Source organism: Urocitellus parryii, chromosome 4, assembly GCF_045843805.1.
Source record: "Urocitellus parryii isolate mUroPar1 chromosome 4, mUroPar1.hap1, whole genome shotgun sequence".
Lineage (NCBI taxonomy): Eukaryota > Metazoa > Chordata > Mammalia > Rodentia > Sciuridae > Urocitellus > Urocitellus parryii.
The window spans coordinates 90,777,462-90,801,487 of NC_135534.1; the positions used below are offsets into that span (position 1 = coordinate 90,777,462).

The 24,026-nt window shown below is 38.7% G+C and overlaps 1 protein-coding gene across 1 annotated transcript in view; it reads right to left on the reverse strand.

Moving 5' to 3' along the window:
* The window catches only part of LOC113185383 (uncharacterized), a 103,352-nt gene that overhangs the window by 26,773 nt on the left and 52,553 nt on the right, over positions 1-24,026 (reverse strand). The window contains exons 6-7 of the mRNA XM_077797320.1: positions 22,148-22,744; positions 18,461-18,508 (exon numbers count right to left, since the gene is read on the reverse strand). Of these exons, the coding sequence (XP_077653446.1) occupies positions 18,461-18,508; positions 22,148-22,744 (645 nt within the window). The remainder of the gene's footprint in view (positions 1-18,460; positions 18,509-22,147; positions 22,745-24,026) is intronic.

Sequence of the window (24,026 nt, forward strand, 5' to 3'; positions counted from 1 at the left end):
CAGTAAAAAGCAACAAGAAAAGTCATTATATAATGATAAAGGGCTAAATTCAGCAGTGGAAATAACAATTCTAAGTATTTATATAGCTATTACTGGAGTACCTGAATATATGCAAATTTTTTTTAAAGATTGATGTGATTTTTTTAGACCTTTATTTTATTTATTTATATGTGGTGAGGAGGATCGAACCCAGTGCCCTGCACATGCTAGGCGAGCGCTCTACCACTGAGCCTTAGCCCCTATAATGCAAATATTAACAGACATAAACAGAAAGATGAAGTCCAATACATTCATAGTTGTGGACTTTAATACCACTTTCAGCAATGAACAGACCTACACAAAAGCTCAACAGGAGAGTTAAACTGCACTCTAGATCAAGTAGACCTACAGACAACTACAAGAACATTTGACTTAACAGCTGCCGAAGGCACATTTTCTTCATTACAATGTGAAACATCCTCTAGGATAGACTATGAGAAACCACAAAATAAGTTTCAATAAATTTTTAATAATTGAAATCATATCAAGTAGCTTTTCTGACCACAGTACAATTAAAACTAAAAATCAATTTAGAAAAAACCCTTGGAAACTACAAATATATGGAAATTGAACAAATTACTTTTGAACAATCAATGTACTAAGAAAGGAATCAAGAAGAAAATTTTAAAACTTCTGGAAACAAATTAAAATGGTGACATAACACCCTGAAACCTATGGAGATAACAAAAGCAGTACTAAGATGGAAGTTTGTCAATGCCCACATAAAAAACTAGGAAGCTCTCAAATGACAAGCTGTTACTGCATTTTAATGTATTAGAAAGACATGAACAAACCAAACCCCAAATTAGTAGGAGGGAAGAAATAATAAATATCAGAGCAGAAATAAAAGACTTTTGATACCAAAACAGATAAGGACACAATAACAACAAAAAACTATAGGTCAATATCCCTTGGTGAACATATACATAGAAATCCTCAACAAAATTATTAGCGAACTTAATCCAACAGCACATTTAAAAGATTATTTATTAATCAAAAGATTAATCAAAAGATCAATGAAACAGTTGATTCTTTCAAAAGATAAAATAGACAAACCTATGGCTAGAGAGAAAACTCAAAATCAGATGAAAAGGGAAACATTACAATTGATACCACGATACAAAAGATTTAACTATATTTTGACAAATAACTTAAAGGAAATTAACAAATTCCTAAATACATATACCTTAGCAAATCTAGATAATGCTGTAATTCTAGCTATCCTGGAGGCTGAGACAGGATGATTGCAATTCCTGGCCAGTCTGAGCAATTTAGCAAGACCATGTCTCAAAAAATAAAAAGGGCTGGGGATATAGCTTAGTGGAAAATAAAGCACCCCTGGTTTAAATCCCCAATACTAGGGGTAGGAGACTGAATCATGAAGAGATAGAACACCTGAACAGACTCATAACAAATAACCGGACTGAATCTGTAATAAAAAGCTTCCCATTAAAGAAAACTCAAGGTGTGGATGGTTTTATTAATGAATTATACCAAACATTTAAAGAAGAACTAGTACCAGTTCTCCTTAAGTTATTCCAAAAAAAACCAGAAAAGAATTCATCCTCATATTTTCTATGAGGCCAGCATTACCCTGATACCAAAACCAGATAAGGATACAATAACAACAACAAAAAACTATAGGCCAATATCCCTTGGTGAACATATACACAGAAATCCTCAACAAAATTACTAGCAAACTTAATCCAACAGCACATTAAAAAGATTATTCATGCTGGGGATAGCTCAGTTGATAGAGTGCTTGCCTTGCATGCACAAGGTCTTGGGTTCAATGCCTAGCACCAAAAAAAAAAAAAAAAAAAGGAAAAAAAATCCTGTCATTTGTGACAACATTGAGCATTAAGTGAAATAAGCCAGGCACAGAAATAGAAGTACCACATGATCTTACTCATATGTAGAATCTAAAATTAATCTCAAATGCCAGGCACAATGGCACATGCTTGTACTCCCAGCTATTTCTCAGGATGAGGCAGGAAAATCACTAAAGTCCATGAGTGCAAGCACAAAAGAGGTGCCTATGTTTAAAAAAAGAAAAAGAAAAAAAAAAGTTGATCTCATAGAAGTTGAGAGTGAATGGTAGTTGGAGTGGGAATATGGGGAAAAGTCAATCAAAGGGTATCACATTAAACAGGTGTGCTATTGCACAGTCTGGAGACCATAAATAACAATAATTTAACAATTTCAAATCCTAGGAGGATTTTGAATTTCACTATAAAGAAATGGTAAATATGAGCTAAGTTTAACCTGATTTAAACTGTGTAATACATACACATATCAAAATATTACATGGTATCCATTACCACATAGAATTTTTGTAGCAGTTAAAAAATAAAAACAGAAAAATTTTCAAAAGGGAAAATATAAATTTTTTTATGCTAACACACTCCCTGCAAGATAAAGATCCATGACTGACTATTCACTAGATTAAAAAGTTTGTGTCTGGGCATAGTTAATTATCTGACCTTCTATAATAATTCAGATGTCACCAAACCAATTCAAAGGTTTCTAAGTATGAATATATTGATGCTTACTTGTGGAAGCAAGCTTTGAAATTAAGTTGTAAGGCTCTTTGGGGTTTTCTTGCTGGTTCATTTTCACAAGCTAGTCTGAAACTGGAACACACTACACTATAAGTATCTTCTTTCCCCCTATCTAGTTAACTTGCTGCCAAACACTGTTATTCACAGTTGGCTTTTAATTTCTTAAGTGATATGTACCTTTTAATGTCAAATGGCACCATGCAATCCCACATTTAAGTTAACTTGATAACTGCCTTGATTTGTGCCTGGAGCTTTTTGTTGATTATGATGAGTTCTATGAAAGATGCCCCAGGTCCATGCTCAAGTAGTACATACCCAAGAACTACTATGATCAGGGGGAGAAGACAGAAGTGGGAGAGAAGGAACAGGAAGGATATAAATTTGAAAAAAAAAATTTAGATATTTAGCTAGTTCATTTGGAAAGACAAAGACTATTTTCTTGCTGGGTGTTATGGTACATGCCTATAATCCTAGTGTCTGAGAAGGCTGAGACAGGAAGATCACAAGTTCAAGGCAAGCCACAGCAACTTAGCAAGACTCTGTCTCAAAAAACAAAAAGGGGTGGAAATGTTGTTCAGCAAAGTACCCCTGGGTTTTATCCCCTTACCCAGGGAAAAAATCCAAACCAAAACAAACAAACAAAAAACCCCAAAACACATCTTATGTTGAGATTCGGCAAAGAATATACATATACTTTATATAAAATTATGATAACTCTCTAGCAGGACATACATGTTCTAGGATATGAACTTATTGGGGAAAAAATAAGATGCAAATAAGTAACTCAACCAGGCCATACTGAACAGACCAACTGAACAATCCCTTCCTCACCATATTTAGGAATGTGATTCTACTGTTAAGATAGTATTAACTAAGGAAAAAAAAAAACAGGGAGGTTTAATTTCTAAGGTTTTCCTTGATCCAGGATGTTTTGAGAGATTTCAGAACTTAAAATATTTTTTTCACTAACTACACTATTGCATGATGTAATTTTAATGGACACCCCTCCTGTACGCCCCATGCTGGGATTTTAAGCCAGGGCTTCACGTACATCAGGCAAGCTCTACCACTGAGGTACCCTCCCTGCTGCCATATTTCACAATAAAAAAAAAAAATGTCATTCTTCAGAAGTGTTTCCCCCTAGATTAATTTTACCCTATATCAGAAATCAAATAATTCTGAACAACTACTTTACAGAGCTAACTTTAAAAGACATTCAGAAACCACTACTTGACCCAGCTTTTTTATAACAAAAATACTTAAAATCAGCATATTACAGTGACACAGCCACATCAATGTTTATAGCAGCTCAATTCACAATAAACAAACTATGGAACCAACCTAGATGTCCTTTAACAGATGGATAAAGAAAATGTGTATATACATAATGGAATATTACTCAGCCTTAAAGAAGAATGAAATTATGGCATTTGGAGGTAAATGGATGGAACTGAAAAATATCATGCAAAGTGAAATAAGCCAATTCCCCAAAACCAAAGGCTGAATGTTTTCTCTGGTATGTGAATGCTAATTTCAAAATGAGGAGTAGGGACTAGGGAAAAATAGGGACACTTTGGATTAAAGGAGAGTGAAGGGAGGGGCGGGAACAAAGGTAGAAATGATAGTAGGACAAATCAGACATTGTTATCCTATTACCTAAATGATTACATGACTGGTGTGATTCAACATCATGTACATGAGAAGCTATACTCCATTTACGTTTGATGTGTCAAAATGCATTTTATATACTGTCATATATAAAAAAAGACATTCAAAGATCATTAGAAAAGTATCCATCTCCAATTCAACTATAACATATTTCACCACAGCTCACAAATATATAGGACACAAACCTGGCAAAAACAAAAACCTGGTTCACTGTGAACCAGGAGACATGGGTGTTTCTACAGATGGCTATGAGGCAGGTATGCTGGATATCAGCTTTTTATTCCCTGCTAGCTCTTGTCCCTTGTTTTTGGTAACAGCTTCCAACTGCCCTTCAGGGAACCAAAGTTCCTACATCCCAGGTTTGGGGAGGACTGTCGATGGGTAGGCATGTATTCAAACTAGGTCATCAGACTCTCAGGAATTTGAAACTTGAGCAAAGTATACCAGCAGGGAAAACAGCTGACACAGTCATTTTGATGGCAATCCCCTAGAGAGATTTTGTTCACCCCTGACCCTGAAGTTCACTAGGTCTGGCTGTCCATTCTTACAGATTTTTGTAAGTGATTCAATATGGGTCCCACAATTCTTGTTTACCCAGGTTAGCTAGTATTGGATTTTGTTGCTTATTACTAAATAATCAATAATATGAAATCTACATTGAGTGATGTCTACTTTCTTCCTTTTTTTTTTTTTTGGTTTGTTTTTCTTTCAAACAGAATGTTCTTTTTAACTCAGGTCAGCAAGAAGTTTACATGAAACTATTTATTGAAAGGAAAGTTTTAGTGTAAAACTACTACAGAAAAATCTTCTCTGTTACTCCTCTATGAATTTTTATGTGTGTGTGTGGTGCTGGGGTTTGAACCTATGGCCTTGTACATATGAGACAAGCACTCTACTGAGCTAAATCTTCAGCCCTCCTCTATGAACTTTTGATTCTTGCCTAAACATTTTCTTAAAAGTAACATGAAAACATGATTGCCTATGTCTATGTACTGCAATGTTTCTTTTTTTTTTATGATTGGTCGTTCAAAACATTACATAGTTCTTAATACATCATATTACACGGTTTGATTCAAGTGGATTATGAACTCCCGCTTTTACCCCGTATACAAATTGCTGTATCACATCAGTTACCCTTCCATTGATTGACATATTGCCTTTCTAGTGTCTGATGAATTCTGCTGTCTGTCCTATTCTCTACTATCCCCCCTCCCCTCCCCTCCCCTTCCCTTTTCTCTCTCTACCCCTTCTACTGTAAATCATTTCTTCCATTTGTATTATCTTGTCTTACCCCTCCTTTCCTCTTATATGTCATTTTGTATAACCCTGAGGATCGCCTTCCATTTCCATGCGATTTCCCTTCTCACTCCCTTTCCCTCCCACCTCTCATCCCTGTTTAATGTAAATCTTCTTCTCAAGCTCTTCGTCCCTACCCTGTCCTTGTTTACTCCCCTTATATCAAGGGAGTCATTTGGTATTTAGTTTTTTCTCAGCAAAAGAAACAATAAGAGAGATAAACAGGGAGCCTACATCCTGGGAACAAATCTTTACTCCACACACTTCAGATAGAGCCCTAATAACCAGAATATACAAAGAACTCAAAAAATTAGACAATAAGATAACAAATAATCCAATCAATAAATGGGCCAAGGACCTGAACAGACATTTCTCAGAGGAGGACATACAATCAATCAATAAGTACATGAAAAAATGCTCACCATCGCTAGCAGTCAGAGAAATGCAAATCAAAACTACCCTAAGATACCATCTCACTCCAGTAAGATTGGCAGCCACTAGGAAGTCAAACAACAATAAGTGCTGGAGAGGATGGGGGAAAAGGACACTCTTGTTCATTGCTGGTGGGACTGCAAATTGGTGCAGCCAATTTGGAAAGCAGTATGGAGACTTCTTGGAAAGCTGGGAATGGAACCACCATTTGACCCAGCTATTCCCCTTCTCGGTCTATTCCCTAAAGACCTAATAAGAGCATGCTACAGGGACACTGCTACATCGATGTTCATAGCAGCTCAATTCACGATAGCAAGACTGTGGAATCAGCCTAGATGCCCTTCAATAGATGAATGGATAAAAAAAACGTGGCATTTATACACTATGGAGTATTACTCTGCATTAAAAAATGACAAAATCATAGAATTTAGAGGGAAATGGATGGCATTAGAGCAGATTATGCTAAGTGAAGCTAGTCAATCTTTAAAAAACAAGTACTGCAATGTTTCTACACTGATGCAAAGCCAATCAGACTGTCCTCAGTTCAAAAGTAAACTGTTACACCTATAATCTCAGAGCCACAGACAGAAGGATCTTGAGTTCAAAGCCAGCCTCAGCAACTTAGCAAGGCCCTAAACATCTCAGTGAGACCCTGTCTCTAAAAAAGGGCTGGGGATGTAGTTCAGCAGTTAAACACCCCCAGGTCCAATTGCTGGAACCAAAAAAAAAGTAAATTGTTGAAAATCATAGCATTCTAGATGTTTCACTTCCTGTAAACTATGATAGTGGTAGATTTCAGATGCAGCTAGAGTCATTGAATTTACAGGGACTTAGTATCTATAGTAGTTAGCCAAAAAAGTTCATTTTAAGTCAGAGTAGTGTGGATCCTAGAATTAGGAGAATCATCCTACAACAAACCCCAGACCCCATATGTAGGGAAGTTAACTTCCTTACAGCAATAGCAATACTAAAGACTATGAAAGTAGTTTTGTTAATACAATTACCCTGTAGTACATGCAACTACCCTTGATGTATAAGTAACTACAGATTGCAAAATCTCAAGGTTACTTCCTGAAATGGAAATTCTGTGAATAGAGAGCATAAAGTTATGAGAAAACACGGATTAGACAATAACTCTTACAAGAAAGTTTAATACCTACAATAATTAAACTTGATTGCAAAGAAATTTAGAAGGTGAATACTTTCTCTGACATTCGAGGGTTCCATGATGAACTGAATAGTACTTCTAAGCTTACACAGTAATTTTTGCATAATTCAGTATTACTATGTCCCCGTCTGAGAGAAGAAAGCTCAAGAAGGTTACATTAAAAAAAAAAAAATCATTGAATTAGGAGAAAGATGAGGTTTCCTGCTGACATTTTTTTTTTTCTTAATCTTGTGGTCTCTACATAATAAAATCCTGAGACTGTCTTTGGATTTTATCTTTATAACATTTGAAGTCATAAATGTTCTAATTTAAGGATATGCAATCTATTCAGAGGTAGTAGGGGTAGGAGAGTTGATTTCTGGAAGGGAGAAGGGGCAAAGATTCCATGGTGATTTTCATTTTTACCACGGTGAGTGTTCTCCATTTGGAGGTTCTGTTCTAGTCAGTTCCCATGGGTCTGGCTAAATTAGTAACTTATTTTTGTTTTCTCACTGGATTTTGGAAATATGTACCACATGGTATTGCCTGCTCTTGTTTATGTGTTTCTCAGGACCACAAACAACAGTGTTATCTACAGAAGGACAGGGATTCTACCTTCCAGGAGGGTGGGCAGGGATTCTATCTTTCTCACAGTTGTATTTAATTTAGCAATGTTCCAGGGACTTTGTATAATAAACTTGTATTGTTTATTAAATGTAAAGAAACAGCTTTTCATCTATAAAAAGCGGGTCAATGACATCCACATTTTAAAACTTTTCAAGTTGACATAAAAAACAACAACAACAACAAAAAAAACTGACCCTTCCCTATACTGAGAAGTTGTGTAATGTTTCTTCTTTAAAAATGTCTGAAGCAGAATAAGTTGATGAGAAATAATTTAAATAGCAGTGAGAGGCATCTACTTAAGAAATGACTTGATTTTTAAGTGTAATAACAGCATTATGTTCCCCTCACCTCCCATCCCTTGGGCGGCATTATGTTTTTAAAGTCCTCACACATGTATATACATGAAATATAAAAAATAAACATGTTTGTTTATGTACCTTAAGACAAAGGATGAACCCAATTTACTCTGGAAAAAGACATTAATGATTCCTATTCCATTACATGTAAAGTTGCTGCTATTTGCATTTTTTACCTTGTGATATAAAAAGAGTTAACAGAGATAAAATACTTTTTAGGATGAAGTTCAGCTTTAATGTCTCAAAATTTTCACAAATAATCCAAGAACAAATGTTAAGAACACATATATTAAGTTGACAAATATAATAAAGCTCTTATGAATGAACCTCTCAACTGTTCTGTGTAGTTGTTCATGTAAGGAAGTCTTTTGGTTCTGAAGCTTCTCAAGGAAACTACATTTTTGGAGAATTAGTTCTTATTCTCCCTTGAAAACTAATGGGCTTTTCAGAAATAAATATACTACTAATATAACTACTGTTATTCTGTTGCCATCCCTCTAGTGGGAGAGGGGACACTTCTCTGGATTACTGTGATGTTTTGGGGGTGGGGGAGCTTTCATGAAGTGGCCAATATCATGTGATGTGTTTTCAAAAGCCATTGAGAAATAAGAACAAGCCACCAACTTTACCAGATCCACCCAAGTTCACTAGAATGACATCCAGATATAGGCAACTATATTTTTTGCATACCTTATCTTAAAGTTCTAAGCTCCCCACAAAAAGACTCCCCCCAGCCCCCACTTAGCAGTTATGTATTCCACACACCCATGCAAAGGCCATTAGGAAGAGGCAGCCCAGTAGTTACACTCAAAACCATTTTAAAATGCTGCCCTGAGCATGTTTATATACAATCTCATCTTCCGCAAGATTTAACTGGGGCCCAGACCAATATTTTTAAAATTCCAGGTAATTCCACTGTGCTGCAAAATTTGAGAAACATTGCTCTGATTAAACTGCAATGTCTAGTTGTAAATTTTATAATGTTAACAATCAAAATGTGATAAATAACAGAATCTTTCAAGATTCAAGGAGCCATTTATCCTGCATGAAACCTCTTTAATAACTGGGTCAGGCAAGAAAGTTAAACCTTCCTTATTTTAGTGCGGTCATCACCCCACCCTATATTCATCTTTCTCAAAGATAAGGAAGCAAACAGAAGTTGGATTCTCTCGACTCTCTAACCTTCAATTCTTTCTCCTTACTCCCTCTCTACCTCTAGTCCCACAACTTACCCACCTCATTTTTTTTTCCGTTTTAGTCCTGGGGATTGAACCCAGGAGTACTTTACTACTGAGCTGTATCCTCAACCCTTTTTATTTTGAGACAGGGTCTAGCTAAGCTACCCTGGTGAGCTTCCAACTTGTGATCTTCTTGCCTCAGCTTCCCCAGGCTGCTGGGATCACAGGCATGTGCCACCAGGCCCAGCAACTTTCCCATTTCAAATGCAGCTCTCCCTTTAAGGTCCCTCTGGTTTGTCTTTTTTTTTTTTTTTTGAGAGGGGAGAGAGAGAGAGAGAGAGAGAGAGAGAGAGAGAGAATTTTTTTATTTTTCAGTTTTTGGTGGACACAACATCTTTATTTTATTTTTAGGTGATGCTGAGGATCGAACCCAGCGCCCCACGCCTGACAAGCGAGCACGTTACCACTTGAGTCACATTCCCAGCCCCTTGTCTTTTCTTTTTAAAAATTTCTTCTCTGAAATGATCTCTCAGATATAGGGCAGTTAGGCACATTTGAGCTTGAACTCAAAATACCAGCCAGCCAGCCCCTGCTCAGTTGCTATACCCAATCCATCATCAAAATCTCTCTTCATCTCCCCAACCATCCTGGCCCATCAGCCACCTGGACTCACTTAACAGGTTCCTAATTCCAATCTTTGCTTTTTGTAACATCCATCAAATCATGTGATTACAGTCTTGCAGTAGTTTCTCCCTGCATTATAATCAACTCCAACCTCCCTCAGTGATTTCAGCAACTCCCTGTGTCCAGTCAGTAAAGCCTCACACCCACACTTTCCCTATCACCTTTACTGCCACCTGCAGGTGGGCATGGAGCATTGCTCCTGCCTTGCCAAAAGGCCACACACTCTGACAATCCTAGAGTGCTCCTTGGGAGGAAGGCTAACCATAGTATGGTTCTTTGCAGAGGCAAGGTTCTCTCTGACATTCTGAATGCTCTGTCCACCCTCTTTTGCCAAACCACTCCCACCATCAAAGATTTACTGGAAGGAAAAGAAAGAAAACCAAGTTGCTTAGACACCCAAAATCCAGTGATGGCAAGTCTGCCATGAACACATAAGCAGCCCTATTCTCCCTACGGTAAAGTGAAAGGTCCAAGTGCAGATGATTCATTCTGACCAGGGCACTCCTGACCAATCTTACAGCTAAAGCTGGGACAGCAAGCACAACTGCTATTTTCCTCCTCCCAAAGCAGTCACCCATCCTTACTGTTCGAACAGAAATGTGTGCCAGGTCCTATGTGGGATGCTGGGATGTAGTGGAGAGTGAAATCAGCATGGCCTTGTGGAGCCAGTTTTTCAGTCAGGAAGGCATTTTGAGAGCATCATGCAAACAGATGTAACCACTAAACAACAGGTTCCTCCTCTGCAGCCTCCAACTCCCAAAACAGTCCCCCAAGGAAATGGAGCTTAAGCAAAGGTTAAAAGGCTGAATAAGTGTTAGCTAGGGAAAGACAAAGATGGGGGTGGGGAAAGGTATCAGGAACAGTATATGCAAAAGCCCTGAGGCAGAGAGGACTGAGCCAAAGGGGGGGGGGGGAGCGGGGATTACTGTAGCTGGAGAGCAAGGAGGAACACATTCAGTTATTAGATTGTACAGGTGCTGTTTTAAAGCCAGGACTTTACATACTAATTTATTTATCCCTTGAACTAGCCACACTGTTTCAGCTCCCATGAGATAGCTGTATTATCATCAGCTTTATTTTACAGAGGAAAGTGAGACTCAGATTAAATAACCTACCAACACTGAATTAACAGCAAGACAATTATTTTTCTCTTTGTATTTTCCCTGAAATACAATACAATACACACAACCAAGGGTGGGAGCACTAAATTTAATGAATCAAATTCATTGTGGGGTGAAAAATGGAGACAAACCAATTCTGAGTGAACTGACAGGCAACAGACTAAAGTATCATTTTTCAACTAGTTGTTTTCATGTTATAAAGATGCAACCACAATGAACTATTTTGTAGAAGACTGTTCCCGTTTTAAGAAACTGTGTGGTTAAGTTTCATTTGGAAAAAAAAAAAAGAAGCTAAACTAAAACTAAAAATACTTAGTGGAGTACTTTCTCCTTTCTTAAAAAACACACCCTGTTCATATTTACAGGGTACAACATGTTTTGATGTGTGTATGCTGTAAAATGGCTAAATCAAACTAACACACGCACTTTCTCACATAGTTTTTTTGTGTGTGTGTGTGTGGTGAGCAATCAAAATGTACTCTTAGCAATTTGTTACCAACTACATATGACAATAATCTCTGGTGGGAGCCGTCTGCTACAGTTTACACAACTTTCACAAGAATCATACATTATTTTTACAATCAGAAAAAAATTAATAAAAAGGATCCAGAGAAGCTAAGAAAAAGGCAACTCGATTAAAAGATGGGCAAAGGCTGGGTACAGCTGCACACACCTGCAATCTCAATTACTCAGGAAGCCGAGGCAGAAGGGTCTCAAGTTCAAAGCCAGCCTGGGCAACTCAGTGAGGCCCTGTCTCCTGGGTTTAATCCCTCCACACAGATATATAAATTCCATTACATTGAAAAGACCAAAAAGAAAAAACAAAACAAGAACAAAAAAAAAACCAAAAAAACAAGGCAGAGGACTTGAATTCTACAAAGAAGACATTCTACAAGGAAGATGCACAAATGACCAATAAGCATATGAAAAAATGCTCAGTATCATTAATTATTAAAGAAATGCAAATCAAAACAACCAAATATACCCATTACAATGACCAGTAAGTTTTGAAGTGAAAAAATCAGAACTGCTGATGGCAATGTAAGACTGTCTCTGGAAGACAGTCTGGTAGTTCACTGAATAGACATACCATATGATGCAGTAATTCCACTCCTAGGTACATACTGAAGAAAAATTAAATACATGTCCACACAGGAATCTATACATAAATGTTTATAGCAGCATTGTGCCTATCTCACCAAAAGGTGAAAACTAGATGTCCACTGACAGATGGATAAATAAAATATAGTTTATTCATTCAATGAAATATTATTTGGCCTCAAAAGGGAATTAATGATAAGTGCTATGACTTGCATGAACACTGAAAAACATTATGTGAAAGAGCCAGTCACAAAGCTACTATGTGACGCCTACTCAAAGTTCAGAAGAGGGATTATGGAAAAACAAAGTTGTTGTTTAGGGCTTAGGATTGGGAGGTAGGGGTGACAACTAAAGGGCACAGGGTTTCTTTTGTCCCAGAATTGAGTATGGTGATGGTTACATATATCTATGAATATAGTAAAAGACACTGAATTATCTGAAATGGATTATATGGTCTATTAGTTAAATTTCCATTGCCATCTCAGAATATGAGACTCTGGGTACTTTATAAGGAAAAGAATTTTATTTGGCTCACAGTTTTGGAGGTCCAAGAATATGGTGCCAGCATCTGCTCAGCTCTGGGGAGATAGGTCCCTCTGGCTAAGCTACCACAGGGTGGAGGAACGGAGAGGAACTACAGCTTACAGAAGGGGCTATGCTCACAGGGAGGCATCACTTTATAACAAACAACTCCCACAAACTAGGCATAATCCCTTCAAGCGGTGGTAGATTATCACCTTCCCAGGCCTGACCTTTTGCAGCTTTCATTTCTCAACACTACTGAGCTGGACATCAAGCTTCCAACACATGAGTCTTTGGGGGAAATACTTAAACCATAGCAAAGCACAGAATATGGTATGTAAACTACATCTCAATAAAACTGCTTTAAAAAAGAGAAACGACCAGGTGCTGTGGCACATTCCTGTAATCCCAGTGACTCCAGAGGCTGAGGAAGGATGATTATGAGACCAGCCTCAGCAACTTGGTAAGACTCCACTCAAAGTAAAAAGGATTAGATTTATATAGCTCAATGGTAAAACACTGGGTTCAATTCTCAAAAAGAAAAAAAAATAAGAAAGTCCCCTTAACAACAACAAACAACTCCCAAAAACCAATATGAAAATATTCTCAAACTGACTCAGAATTGAAGTAATTAACTCGAAAACAAGACAACTGGCTATATGGTGGCATATGCCTGTAGTGTCAGTGACTCAGGAGACTGAGGCAGAAGGATCCCAAGTTCAACACAATGCCTTTATTTTTATGTGGCGCTGAGGATCGAACCCAGGTCCCGCCAGTGCTAGGCGAGTGCTCTACCTCTGAGCCACAATCCCAGCCCCGAGGATCCCAAGTTCAAAGCCAGTCTCCACAAATTAGCAAGGCCCTAAGCAACTTAGTGACACCCTGTCTCAAAATAAAGAATAAAAAGAGCTGGGATACTGCTTGGCGAAAATGAACCCTTGGGTTCAAGCCCAGTTTGTCAGTCTGTCTGTCTGTCTCTCTCTCTCTCTCTCTCTCTCTCTCTCTCTCTCACACACACACACACACACACACACACACACACACACAGAATACTGATGCTATGGTCTGGATTTTAAATGTCCCCAAAGGGGACATTTAGAGCCTGGTCCCCAGGGAGGTGGCAGAACCTAATGGAAGTAGCTTATAGTCATTGGGGGTATGCCACTGAAGGGGGACCATGGATCCTAGTTCATTCCTCTACCCCCTGGCCGCGCCCATGAGTTGAGCAGTTTTGCTTTACCATTTACTTCCATCATAACATGCTGCCTTGCCACAGGCACAAAGCAATGAGACCAACCAATCATGCACTGGAACCTCCACAATTGAATTGAAATAACCGTTTTCTCTTTATAAATTAATTGTTACAGGTTATTTCACTATAGTGACAAAAAAGCAGACTAACAGAATAGGTATCATGTACTTTAAATTTTCCAAGTACTGTTTGAACTTTTTATTATGTACATGCATTACTTGCATTTTAAACTAAATTTTAAACAAAATTACATATTAAGGAAAAAATTACAGATGAGCAAAAAGATGAAGAATCAAGCTGCTAATGTCTAGTATTACTGCTTAATCAGTACCTCACCAAAGTCTCTTCCTAAGAACATTATACATCTTAGAAAAATTATTCCTGAGAAGTCTTTATGTACTGCTCAAACTAAGTCATCAATTTCAGTCTGAAAGAAATAGTCACAAGAGTCAAGAGGAAGACATCAAGGCCAGACAGTGAACTCTGAGGAAGGTTTGTGCAGATCTTTATAGAAATGTTATGGTGTCATATATAAATAGCACGAGGCTGGGGCTAGGAGGAATCAGTGCTATGATCTACTGCTTCCTTGTCCACCCAAAGTGAAGAGGTGACCTGTTATTTTCCTTTGTCACTGTCCATTCCTGCATTATCATAAATTCTGCCTGTAGACCATGAGGTCCCCATCTGGTTTTCTTCTCTGGGAACTGTCTTCTGACTTGCTCTTTGGTGTTACTATTGTATTTCTGAGATGGGGTTGAGTCTTACTCCACCAACTTTCCACTGGGCAGTTTGTTACTATAATGTACATCTTTATCAGTCCACACCTAATATCTCTGATAGTTTATTTTATTTTACGTTGTTGTGTTTTGTTTTGGTTTTGTTTTTGTTATTATAGATAGACACCATACCTTTATTTTACTTCTCTATTTATATGTGGTGCTGAAGATCGAACCCAGTGCCTCACACATACTAGGCAAGCCCTCTACCACTGAGCTACAACCCCAGACCCAGGTTGTTTTTATTAACTTTTTTTATTTGCTAAATTTTATGATTACTCACTTCTGTGTTCTAAGAAATCTTTGTCTATTTCAAATCTTAGAGAGGTCATTTTATGTTGTTCCCCCCTCCCCCCAGAAACTTTTTAGTTCTAGCACTATGTTTAGGTTTATGATTTATCTTTAATTTTTGTGTTGATGGATCAATTTAAGAACTGACACCTTAATAATATCAAGTTGCTTAATCCATGAATATGATATATCTTTCTATTTATTTAGGTCTTTCAGACTTCTTTCAGCAGTGTTTCATAGTTTTTAGTAAAGTAGTTTTGCATCTTGCTAATTAGATTAATTTTAGCTGGCTGTTTTTATTAATTTTACTGCAAATCGTAATTTAAAAAGCTTTCATTTTCTAATAATTTTGCTAATATGAAGAATAATAGATTTCTGTATAATGACACTGTATCCTGCAAAATTGTTAAGTTCAATTCTTCCAGTATATTTTTTGGATATTTTATGGAATACTATATACTATACATACACACATCATTTGTGAATAATGACAGCTTTACTTCACGACTTCCAATATTTATGGGTTTTATTTTTGTTTTGCTATTATACTGTCTAAAACTTCTAATACAAAGTTCAAGTTATCAATTAAAGTTGTCATTAATTTTATAAAAAAATAGAAAAAAAGCAGTATTCAGTTTCAGTGGAGTTCATTTTCCTTTTCAAACTAGAATTCAGACTCCACCACCTCTTCACTTTGGGTGTTCTAGACCCCCCGCAGGCATTACTGAAAGACAACAGGAATAAAGACTAGATATTAATCAGGTAGTTGACTTCTCTGCCCTAAGTTTATTTTTTTGGTCCTTGTACATCACCTTCTGCTTGTCCAGCTTTTGGAGGGGAGAAAACATTAAAATGCTCCAAACTTTCAATTTTTCTTAGTTTTGTTGCCGTTTTTCACTGACTTTCTGGGACTTCTGCATACTTTCTCAGTGTGTGTGCATTCCTTATTCTCTCCTAATTCCCATTTATCATGACCTCTCCCTGTTCCTACTATTTCAAGTACACAATCACGATTTTCTGAGATTTATTAAAATTCATACAAAAGTCTAGTCACTCACTACCATCTATGTGACCCTTGAAATAACTACATATTTAAAATATAAATTTTCCTTTTGTAATTTATACCACAATAAAATACAACAGCAATTCTTGATCTGAACTGGAAGCATTTCAGATGGGATTCAGGCTTATTATTACATTTTAAGAACAGAGGAATGCTTCTGGAAAGAAAATACCAGGATAGTTACAACTTATTATTTTACCTTCTGTCTTGAGGGTACAGAACATGAGAGTGCATTGTGGTTAAGAATCATTAGAGAACTTTAATGCATAAAAAGCTAATGCCTACATGAAGGAGGGGAGGGGACAGAAAAAAAGTTGCCAGAATTCACATTTCATTTAGTTCTCAATATCTAAAACTTAATTCTTTTTCTTAAATATTATATTTTGTTTCTAATTTTCTGTAAGCAATAACATAACTGCAACTGCCATTCACCTCCATGTGCCAGCCACAGTACCCTAATTGTGTTCCTCAAATACAAGAGGCTCACTCCTTCTTCAGAGTGTCTGCACCAGGGCATCTGTACAGTTATTCCTTTTTAGGATGTTCTTCCCTCTAGTACATGCAGGACAGGCTCTCTTCTGCCTATCAGGTCTTACTTAATGACCCCACCACAGAGAAGCCTTTTCTGACCAATTGATGCAAAGCTGACTTTCTCCGGTCAGTCTCTACTTACTTGTATATGTATTCTATGTAAGTGTGTATTCTAACCCATTTTTTCAGCAAGATCCAAAATCATCTTTAGTTGTTTACCTCCTTATAGTCGCCCTCTCTCTACCTGGATATTATAATAAGCCAGAGAGCAGATATTTAGTTACCATTAAATGCCCGTGCCTAAAATAGCAACTAGCAGAGTGGGCAGTCCAAACACACACCTATTCATGAAGTAAGTGAATATAGTATTGTATGATTATTGCATTTTACATTCCTTAAGGAAAAAAAAACCTTACATGCACAAGGCCTTGGGTTCAATCCTCAGCACAAAAAACAAAAACAAAAAACCTGATGATGTTAAAAATTACCAATTTTTGAACATGATCTCAAAAACATGAGTTAAACACAATTGACAGTCTCTAAGGAACTGAAGTTGTTCTTTATGAATATGTTTTTCAAAGTAGTTAGGGAAATTCTTTCCTACATCAAATCTCTATAAAAACCAATATCAATAATAGATATAAATATATATCTATCTAGCCAACATTGTCTCCATCCAAAGCAACTTTTCAGAACTGTTTCCCATCTTAAAAGGTGGTTCACACCTCACCAAAAGTTTTCATCTAGTACTTCTTTCATACTCAAAACATTTTATTGAAAATAAAAAGAAGGTCTGGGGTGTGGCTCAGAGGTAAAGTGCTCGCCCAGCATGCATGAGGCACTGAGTCCGATCCTCAGCACCACATAAATATAAAATAAAAATATTGTGTCCACCTATGACTAAATATTATTTAAAAAGAAAGGAAGAAAGAAAAAGAAGACAGAAGTATGGAACATGAGCTTATGTACCTCATAAATTCTTTCCACTTCAGACTTCCAGTGTTTAATTGGTATATAGAATTATCTGAGTAAGCTATGCCCAAATATCCATTAACCTCTTCTGCAGAACTCTAGGCCTAAGCCAGGTCCACCTGCTCAAAATTGCTGTGTCCCTTCCTGCCATGTCCGGATAAAACTGACCCTACTAGAGTAGCCTAAATGATAGGGACAAGGATGGGTAACTGAGCCAAAGGCAATAATACATGACTAGAACATGCTTGATTAGGAAATCAACTGCTTTGGAACTGCTGATTTTCTACTGTAAATTTACTCCTCCTCCCGTTTTCCCAGTTGTTACATCACCAGCTGCTCAACCCCTAAATCAAGGTCATCCTTCATTCCTTCTTCTTCTTTGCCCCACTAACAAGTGATCAGCCCCTGAATACTTATCTACATTACTACTGTCATCTCTTGCTTAGACTGCTGCATATGCCTCGTTTTCGCCTCCTTTCTGTTGTCAATCTTACAAATTAGAATAACTTGTTTCATTAGCAAGATCTGCAGATTTACATATTCATGTTTCATATCTGCAGGCAGAATGTAAAATATTCACTTCTAAAAACATGCTTCAAAATTCACAGTATGAAATTCCAACAAGCTTGTTTAGAATTTATTCACACCTTCGCTAGGCTGAGAAAGACTATTAACCCAGCAAACTATCATTTATTAATGCATACATTGGGCAGCCCTTCAGGTAGACTATATGGATTCATGGATGAATAACATGGTTAAGACAGGTCAGTGTTGTACACCTCTGGCTGTTATTACTTTTGCACCTTAGAATAAGATCCTTTTCTTGAATCTTTTAAAACTCACCTGCTGGGGAGTTAGCACTGGAGTTCTGCAGAAGCACACTGGGAGACTCTACAAAAATAAAGAGAGATCCTGTTATGAAAGAACATTTAATATTTAACTAAGAACACTGGCAATATGTTCTTTTTCTGCCCCTGGGATGTGATGGTGGTGATATGGGGGAGGGTAGAATATTCCACAGGAAGTTCTACTTTTGCCGCTGTTGCTATGAAACATACCTTGAAGCCACCAGTAATTCTGAGATTGTATTATTGGTGCTTTCAAGACAGAAAACATCTAGCTTATGTAACACTTACACAGTACTTACTATGTACAGCCAAATAGCTTTGCCACAGTTCATTCATCCACATGAAGGCAGAAAGGTGGTGACAAATGAACCAATTTCTGCTACTGACAACTCTGCTCTTCTGAGTGGAGTGGACCATCTCAGGATGGCCCCTTTCTATTCATGGGTGCCTCAAGGTCTTGCACTATCCACATCCTAACTTCACATAATGGAGATGAAGTGGGTAGCATTTTTGTTTCTTACTGAAAGTCTCAGTACGATTCTTTCAATTTTTTGAGCCAGTACCTTAGGAAATCAACTGCTTTGGAACTGCTGATTTTCTACTGTAAATTTACTCCTCCTCCCGTTTTCCCAGTTGTTACATCACCAGCTTTTTTTTGAAAAAAAAAAATTAAGAATTCTATGCCCTAGTTACACAACTTTTCAGACTGACTTGTCCACCTTGAGTATTGTATAAAGGAAGATTAAATACATATACCACAGGGGAAGAGAGCAAGTGTATTACTGTGTAGTTTTCACAAAGAAGAACACTCCCACTAAAACAAAACCAAAAAATCCCTCAATGTACAAAGAGAAGTAAGCAACAAGAACTTGGATATCATTATAACTTGTGCAAACATCTTTCTCATGCAAATGTCTCTCTTGATGAGATTATAATCATTTATCACAAAAGGATACAGTGTAATATTAAACTCAAAAAAGGTCAAGATCAATGGACTATACCAATGTATTCAGCAGCGAAGTATAAAATAATTGTTAACATCACAAAGTACTTACCTCACACCACGTCTTGGGTGGATCATGCTACCTGCATTAACCCCCCCAAAAATTATGAGACAGGAATACTGTTTTGCGGTGACGGATACTGAGGCCCAGAGAAGGCCATCCACCTCGATAAGGGGCAGAGTCTGAACCAGGCTGATTTGATTCCAAAGCCAGAACATGAGTGCCAAATGGAACTGCTGATTTTCTACTGTAAACTTACTCCTCCTCCTGTCTTCCCAGTTGTTGCATCACCAGCTGCTCAATATCTAAATCAAGGTCATCCTTCATTCCTTCTTCTTCTTTGTCCCACTAACAAGTGATCAGCCCCTGAATACTTATCTACGTTACCACTGTCATCTTTTGCTTGGACTGCTGCATATGCCTCCTGTTTTCTCCTCCTTTCTGTCATCACTCTTGCAATATGATTTGTTGATGACTTATTTGAACCCATGGCCATTTCCAAGACACCTCAATCTTTAGACTTTTTAGTTTTAAGAGTTAGTAAAGTCCCTTCTTTCCCCTAATGTTGTTAAAAATGGGTTTCTGTCACTTGTCACCAAGAAAATAACTAAGAACTTCTGGCCTATTCTGTTAATGCCCTTCAGTGGGTTACCACAATCTATCCATCCTGTTTGCTGATATGCTAACTTGTTCTTCCCGCTATCCAACTCAGGATATTTATAAAACCATGCAGCAGACTGAATATTTTAAAAGTAGAATTTTAACATTTTAATCTTTTCCCAGAACATTCTAGACAATGGCAGTATTGTGGAATACAAACACTACCTACTTTAACAGCCAAAGTCACCCAATGTGACTTAATGGTGAAATGGCTGAGTTTGGATTCTGATCTGAAATCAAAAATGCATTAATTGTTGACTCACTTCTAAACCTCAGTTTACTCACTTGTAAGATGGGATAATACTATGATACTGTGAAGATCCAAAAGGATGATTTATGGCCCTCAATTAGCATAGTATATGCTATACAGAAAATGTGTCCAGCAAATATTGGCTATGTACATTTTAGTATGATTGTTAAAAATTGTTATACCTTGTAATGACACTTTATACTGATTCCACACTGTATATGAAGACTAGAAGGGTTGATTGATTTTTTGAGAATTCTACTGACCCTTCAGTCTAGTTTCAAGGTAACATTCTAGTTTGCAGAAATGAATTCCAGCTCATGGTGGTAATAACTAGTTCATGAAATCAGTGTTTTCCTATAGTAGAACATTCCAAAATTTCCAAATAGCACTAACACCTAGTAATACATTAACAAAACTAAACCGTGTTAAAATAGGGGGAAAAAAAACTGTTTTATGAAGGCAAAAGAAAGAAAAACAAGGACACTCCTAATTAATCAGTTCATTAGAGAAACAGTAAAAACATTTACTTTCACACACACAAACCAACAAATTCTAAAAAATGAAATCCATCTCCTATATTAGTATAAAATTAGCACCATGATAAACCACAAACATGATCTTACTGGTTTCTTTTCTTAAAAGATTTCAAAATTAGGTCTGGAAACTCAATTTGTCACAGGTACAACTAAGCAAACAAACAAATTCAGCAAAACAAAAGTTACTTAATTCACCCAGACTATTCCAGCAAAACCAGGTGTTGTGTCATAACCAGTTGGTTATGCAAAATGACTTCCTTATCTCTTGCTTGATAAAACTAATCTAAGGTTAACTATAGAGCGGCTGAACAGACTTTAAAACCATGAAATTTGGTTACTTAAGGCAATTTATCCTAGTTTATTTGATCAATACTCAGTGACTCAACTTCTATAACAGTTGACAAAGGAAAACAGAATTTACACAGCAAATCCCAGCTTCCTGGCCTTATCCAAAAAGTTCTTTTCAAAGACTCCAAAGGGCCAACGTCCTTAAAGGAAACAAAATCCCTTCCACAAAAAAAGAAATGTCAACGTTATTTTGTTATGTCCTTACTGACGACCTCGAGGGCTCCTCACGACCCTGCAGCTGTGATCTTAAACGCTGCGCAGCTGACGCGCGAGTTTATGGCATACACTATGAGCCTCACCTGCGCGGGGGGGGGGGGGGGGGGGATGGGTATGCTTTTCAAAAACTCCCAACTAGCTACATTAGCCCTGAAGTTTAACTTTTAAATGTCTGGACCTTGAGACTGCAATCCATTTGGATATAGTACACAAGAGGAGGATGAAACTCCAGGGAAGGCACTGGAAAGGTTCCCCAAGTAGCTGGTAGACATGTTTCTGCAGAAATCGGTAGACATATTTTTCAACCCACCTAATCTTGTTTACAAACAGAAGCCTCCAATTCTAACCCACATTAACTTCGGGGAAAGGCTATAAACACGAACTGGTGCCCTCCGTTTAAGGCCCGTCCTGGGGATAACTCAACAGGTTATAAGCACCCCTCCCGCCCTGCGACTGCCGCTTCCCAAACAGGAGAAAAGGCCGGACAAAGTTCTGAGCAGGCGGCTCGAGGGCAAGCGGAAGACCTGCCCAAACCTCAGTTTCCCCCAACCCGTCCGGTCTCCTCCAGGTCGGCCCGGAGCCTTCGACACGTACAACTTTGCACAAGCGAGTCCAACTTGGAAACCCACGGCCAGCTGCGCGTTTCCTCCCGGGACCGGGTGACTTACCCGCCCGAGCAGAGCCGTCCGCGGCGGTCCCCGGCAGCGCCAGCACCTGCAGCACCCCCAGGAGCAGCGCGGCCCGAACACCTCGCGCGCCGAGTCCCATTGTTCCAAAGCAGGATGCGGCGGCCTCGTGGGTCCCAAACGTGTCGGGAGCCGAGGTAGCGGAGAAAGCGTTTCTTCTGCGCACCCGAGCCCGCCCCGCGTCCCCTTCCGCCGCGCACAACTCCACGGCCGCCTCCTGTACCCCGAATGACCAAATAGGGCGCCGGAGCCGGGCCTGAGGGGGCGTCTCGCGCTGCGCGGGGCGGGGTCCTGGGCGTGGCGAGTCTCCTCCCGCCTCCGGGCCGAACGCACGAGCTGTATGTAGCTTTGCTCTTCTGCAGCGGCAGCGTGGTTCTGGGTGAACTCCGCGGGCTGCGCTCGGCCTGGGAGGAAGGCTTTTGAAGAGTAGTTTTCTGGTGGGGACTCGGGTGCGTGCGGCTCTAAGTGACGGGGAAGTTGCAGGCGGGATGATAAAAGTAGGGCTAATGAGAGAAACCTGAGAGGATGGGACTCCCTCAGAAGAGTCCTGGGTTCCAGAGCCCCCTTGGGTGACCCAGCCTAAAGGGGGAAAGCGGATCGACAAATTCGTCGCTTAAGTTCAAACGTAAAATATCCAAGACCGACATGCCCCAGTTGTAGCCCATCTACTCCACCAGAGACGAATTCGTGTCGAAAGACACAGTGGAGTGGGTCGTGGGGCTCGCGGAGGAGTTGGTAACTGTTTACACTGAAGCGCAGCCACCCAGGCCTGGGGCACGTGAGTCTAACCTAGCCCCTTTTCCTCTTGGCATCTGCTGTGTGGTTGTGAAGAAATAGCTTGTTGACGGGCTTTTGTTGTTGTTGTTGGGTTTTTGTTTTTTTGCTAAGACCTTTAAGCCCTTGGAGCTATCATTTGTCTTGACTCAGTGCTTCTGAAGTCTGCATTTTTGATTCTGCTCAGAACTCTGAAGTATCCTGTGGTTGATGTAGGAGAAGGACAAAGACTGAGTCCTGGTTTGGATGGGAACCTTCAAGTGAAGTGGAAGACAGAAGGATCCAGGGCATTTTAAAGCCCTCAGCGTTCTAAGTATTGCAGATATCTGGAACCTGACCCAGATTGTATGACATAAAGACTAAATTGCACTTAAGTTCCCACAACTTGGTTATGGGAGATAGTACTTTCTTTTTGGGGGGAGGGTACCGAGGATTGAACTCAGGGGCACTCTACCATTAAGCCACATCCCCAGCCCTATTTTGTATTTCAGTTAGAGACAAGGTCTCACTTGAGATTCTTAGCTCCTCACTTCTAGTGAGGTTGGCTTTGAACTTGTGATTCTCCTGCCTCAGCCTCAGAGCCGCTGGGATTACAGGTGTATGCCACTGTGCCCAGCGAGATAGTACTTTCTGTTCTCGGGCAAATCAGTATAGATGTGAATGATCATAAAGATTACCCAGGGCAATTTATTCTAAATTTACAAAGACTTCCATCTGTAGATTAAACCAGCTAACCTGCAAATTCTTCCCAGTATCTTCCATGGCAAAAAGTAAGCACTGCACATTTAGGTGTTGGTTGCTTTATTTCACTGAGAAATCTGGGGGTTCAGTGGATATACAACCTGGGAATCTGGGATAAATAATTGGTGCTTCCAGATATGAACTGGAAAGTGTGTGATACAGCCTCAATGTTTATATTCCCCACTCCCTAAATTCAAATGTTGAAACTTAACCCTCATGGGGCTGGGGATGTGGCTCAAGTGGTAACGCATGGCCTGGTGTGCTTGGTCGCTGGGTTCGATCCTCAGCACCACATAAAAGTAAAATAAAGATGTGTTCACTGAAAACTGAAAAATAAATATTTTTT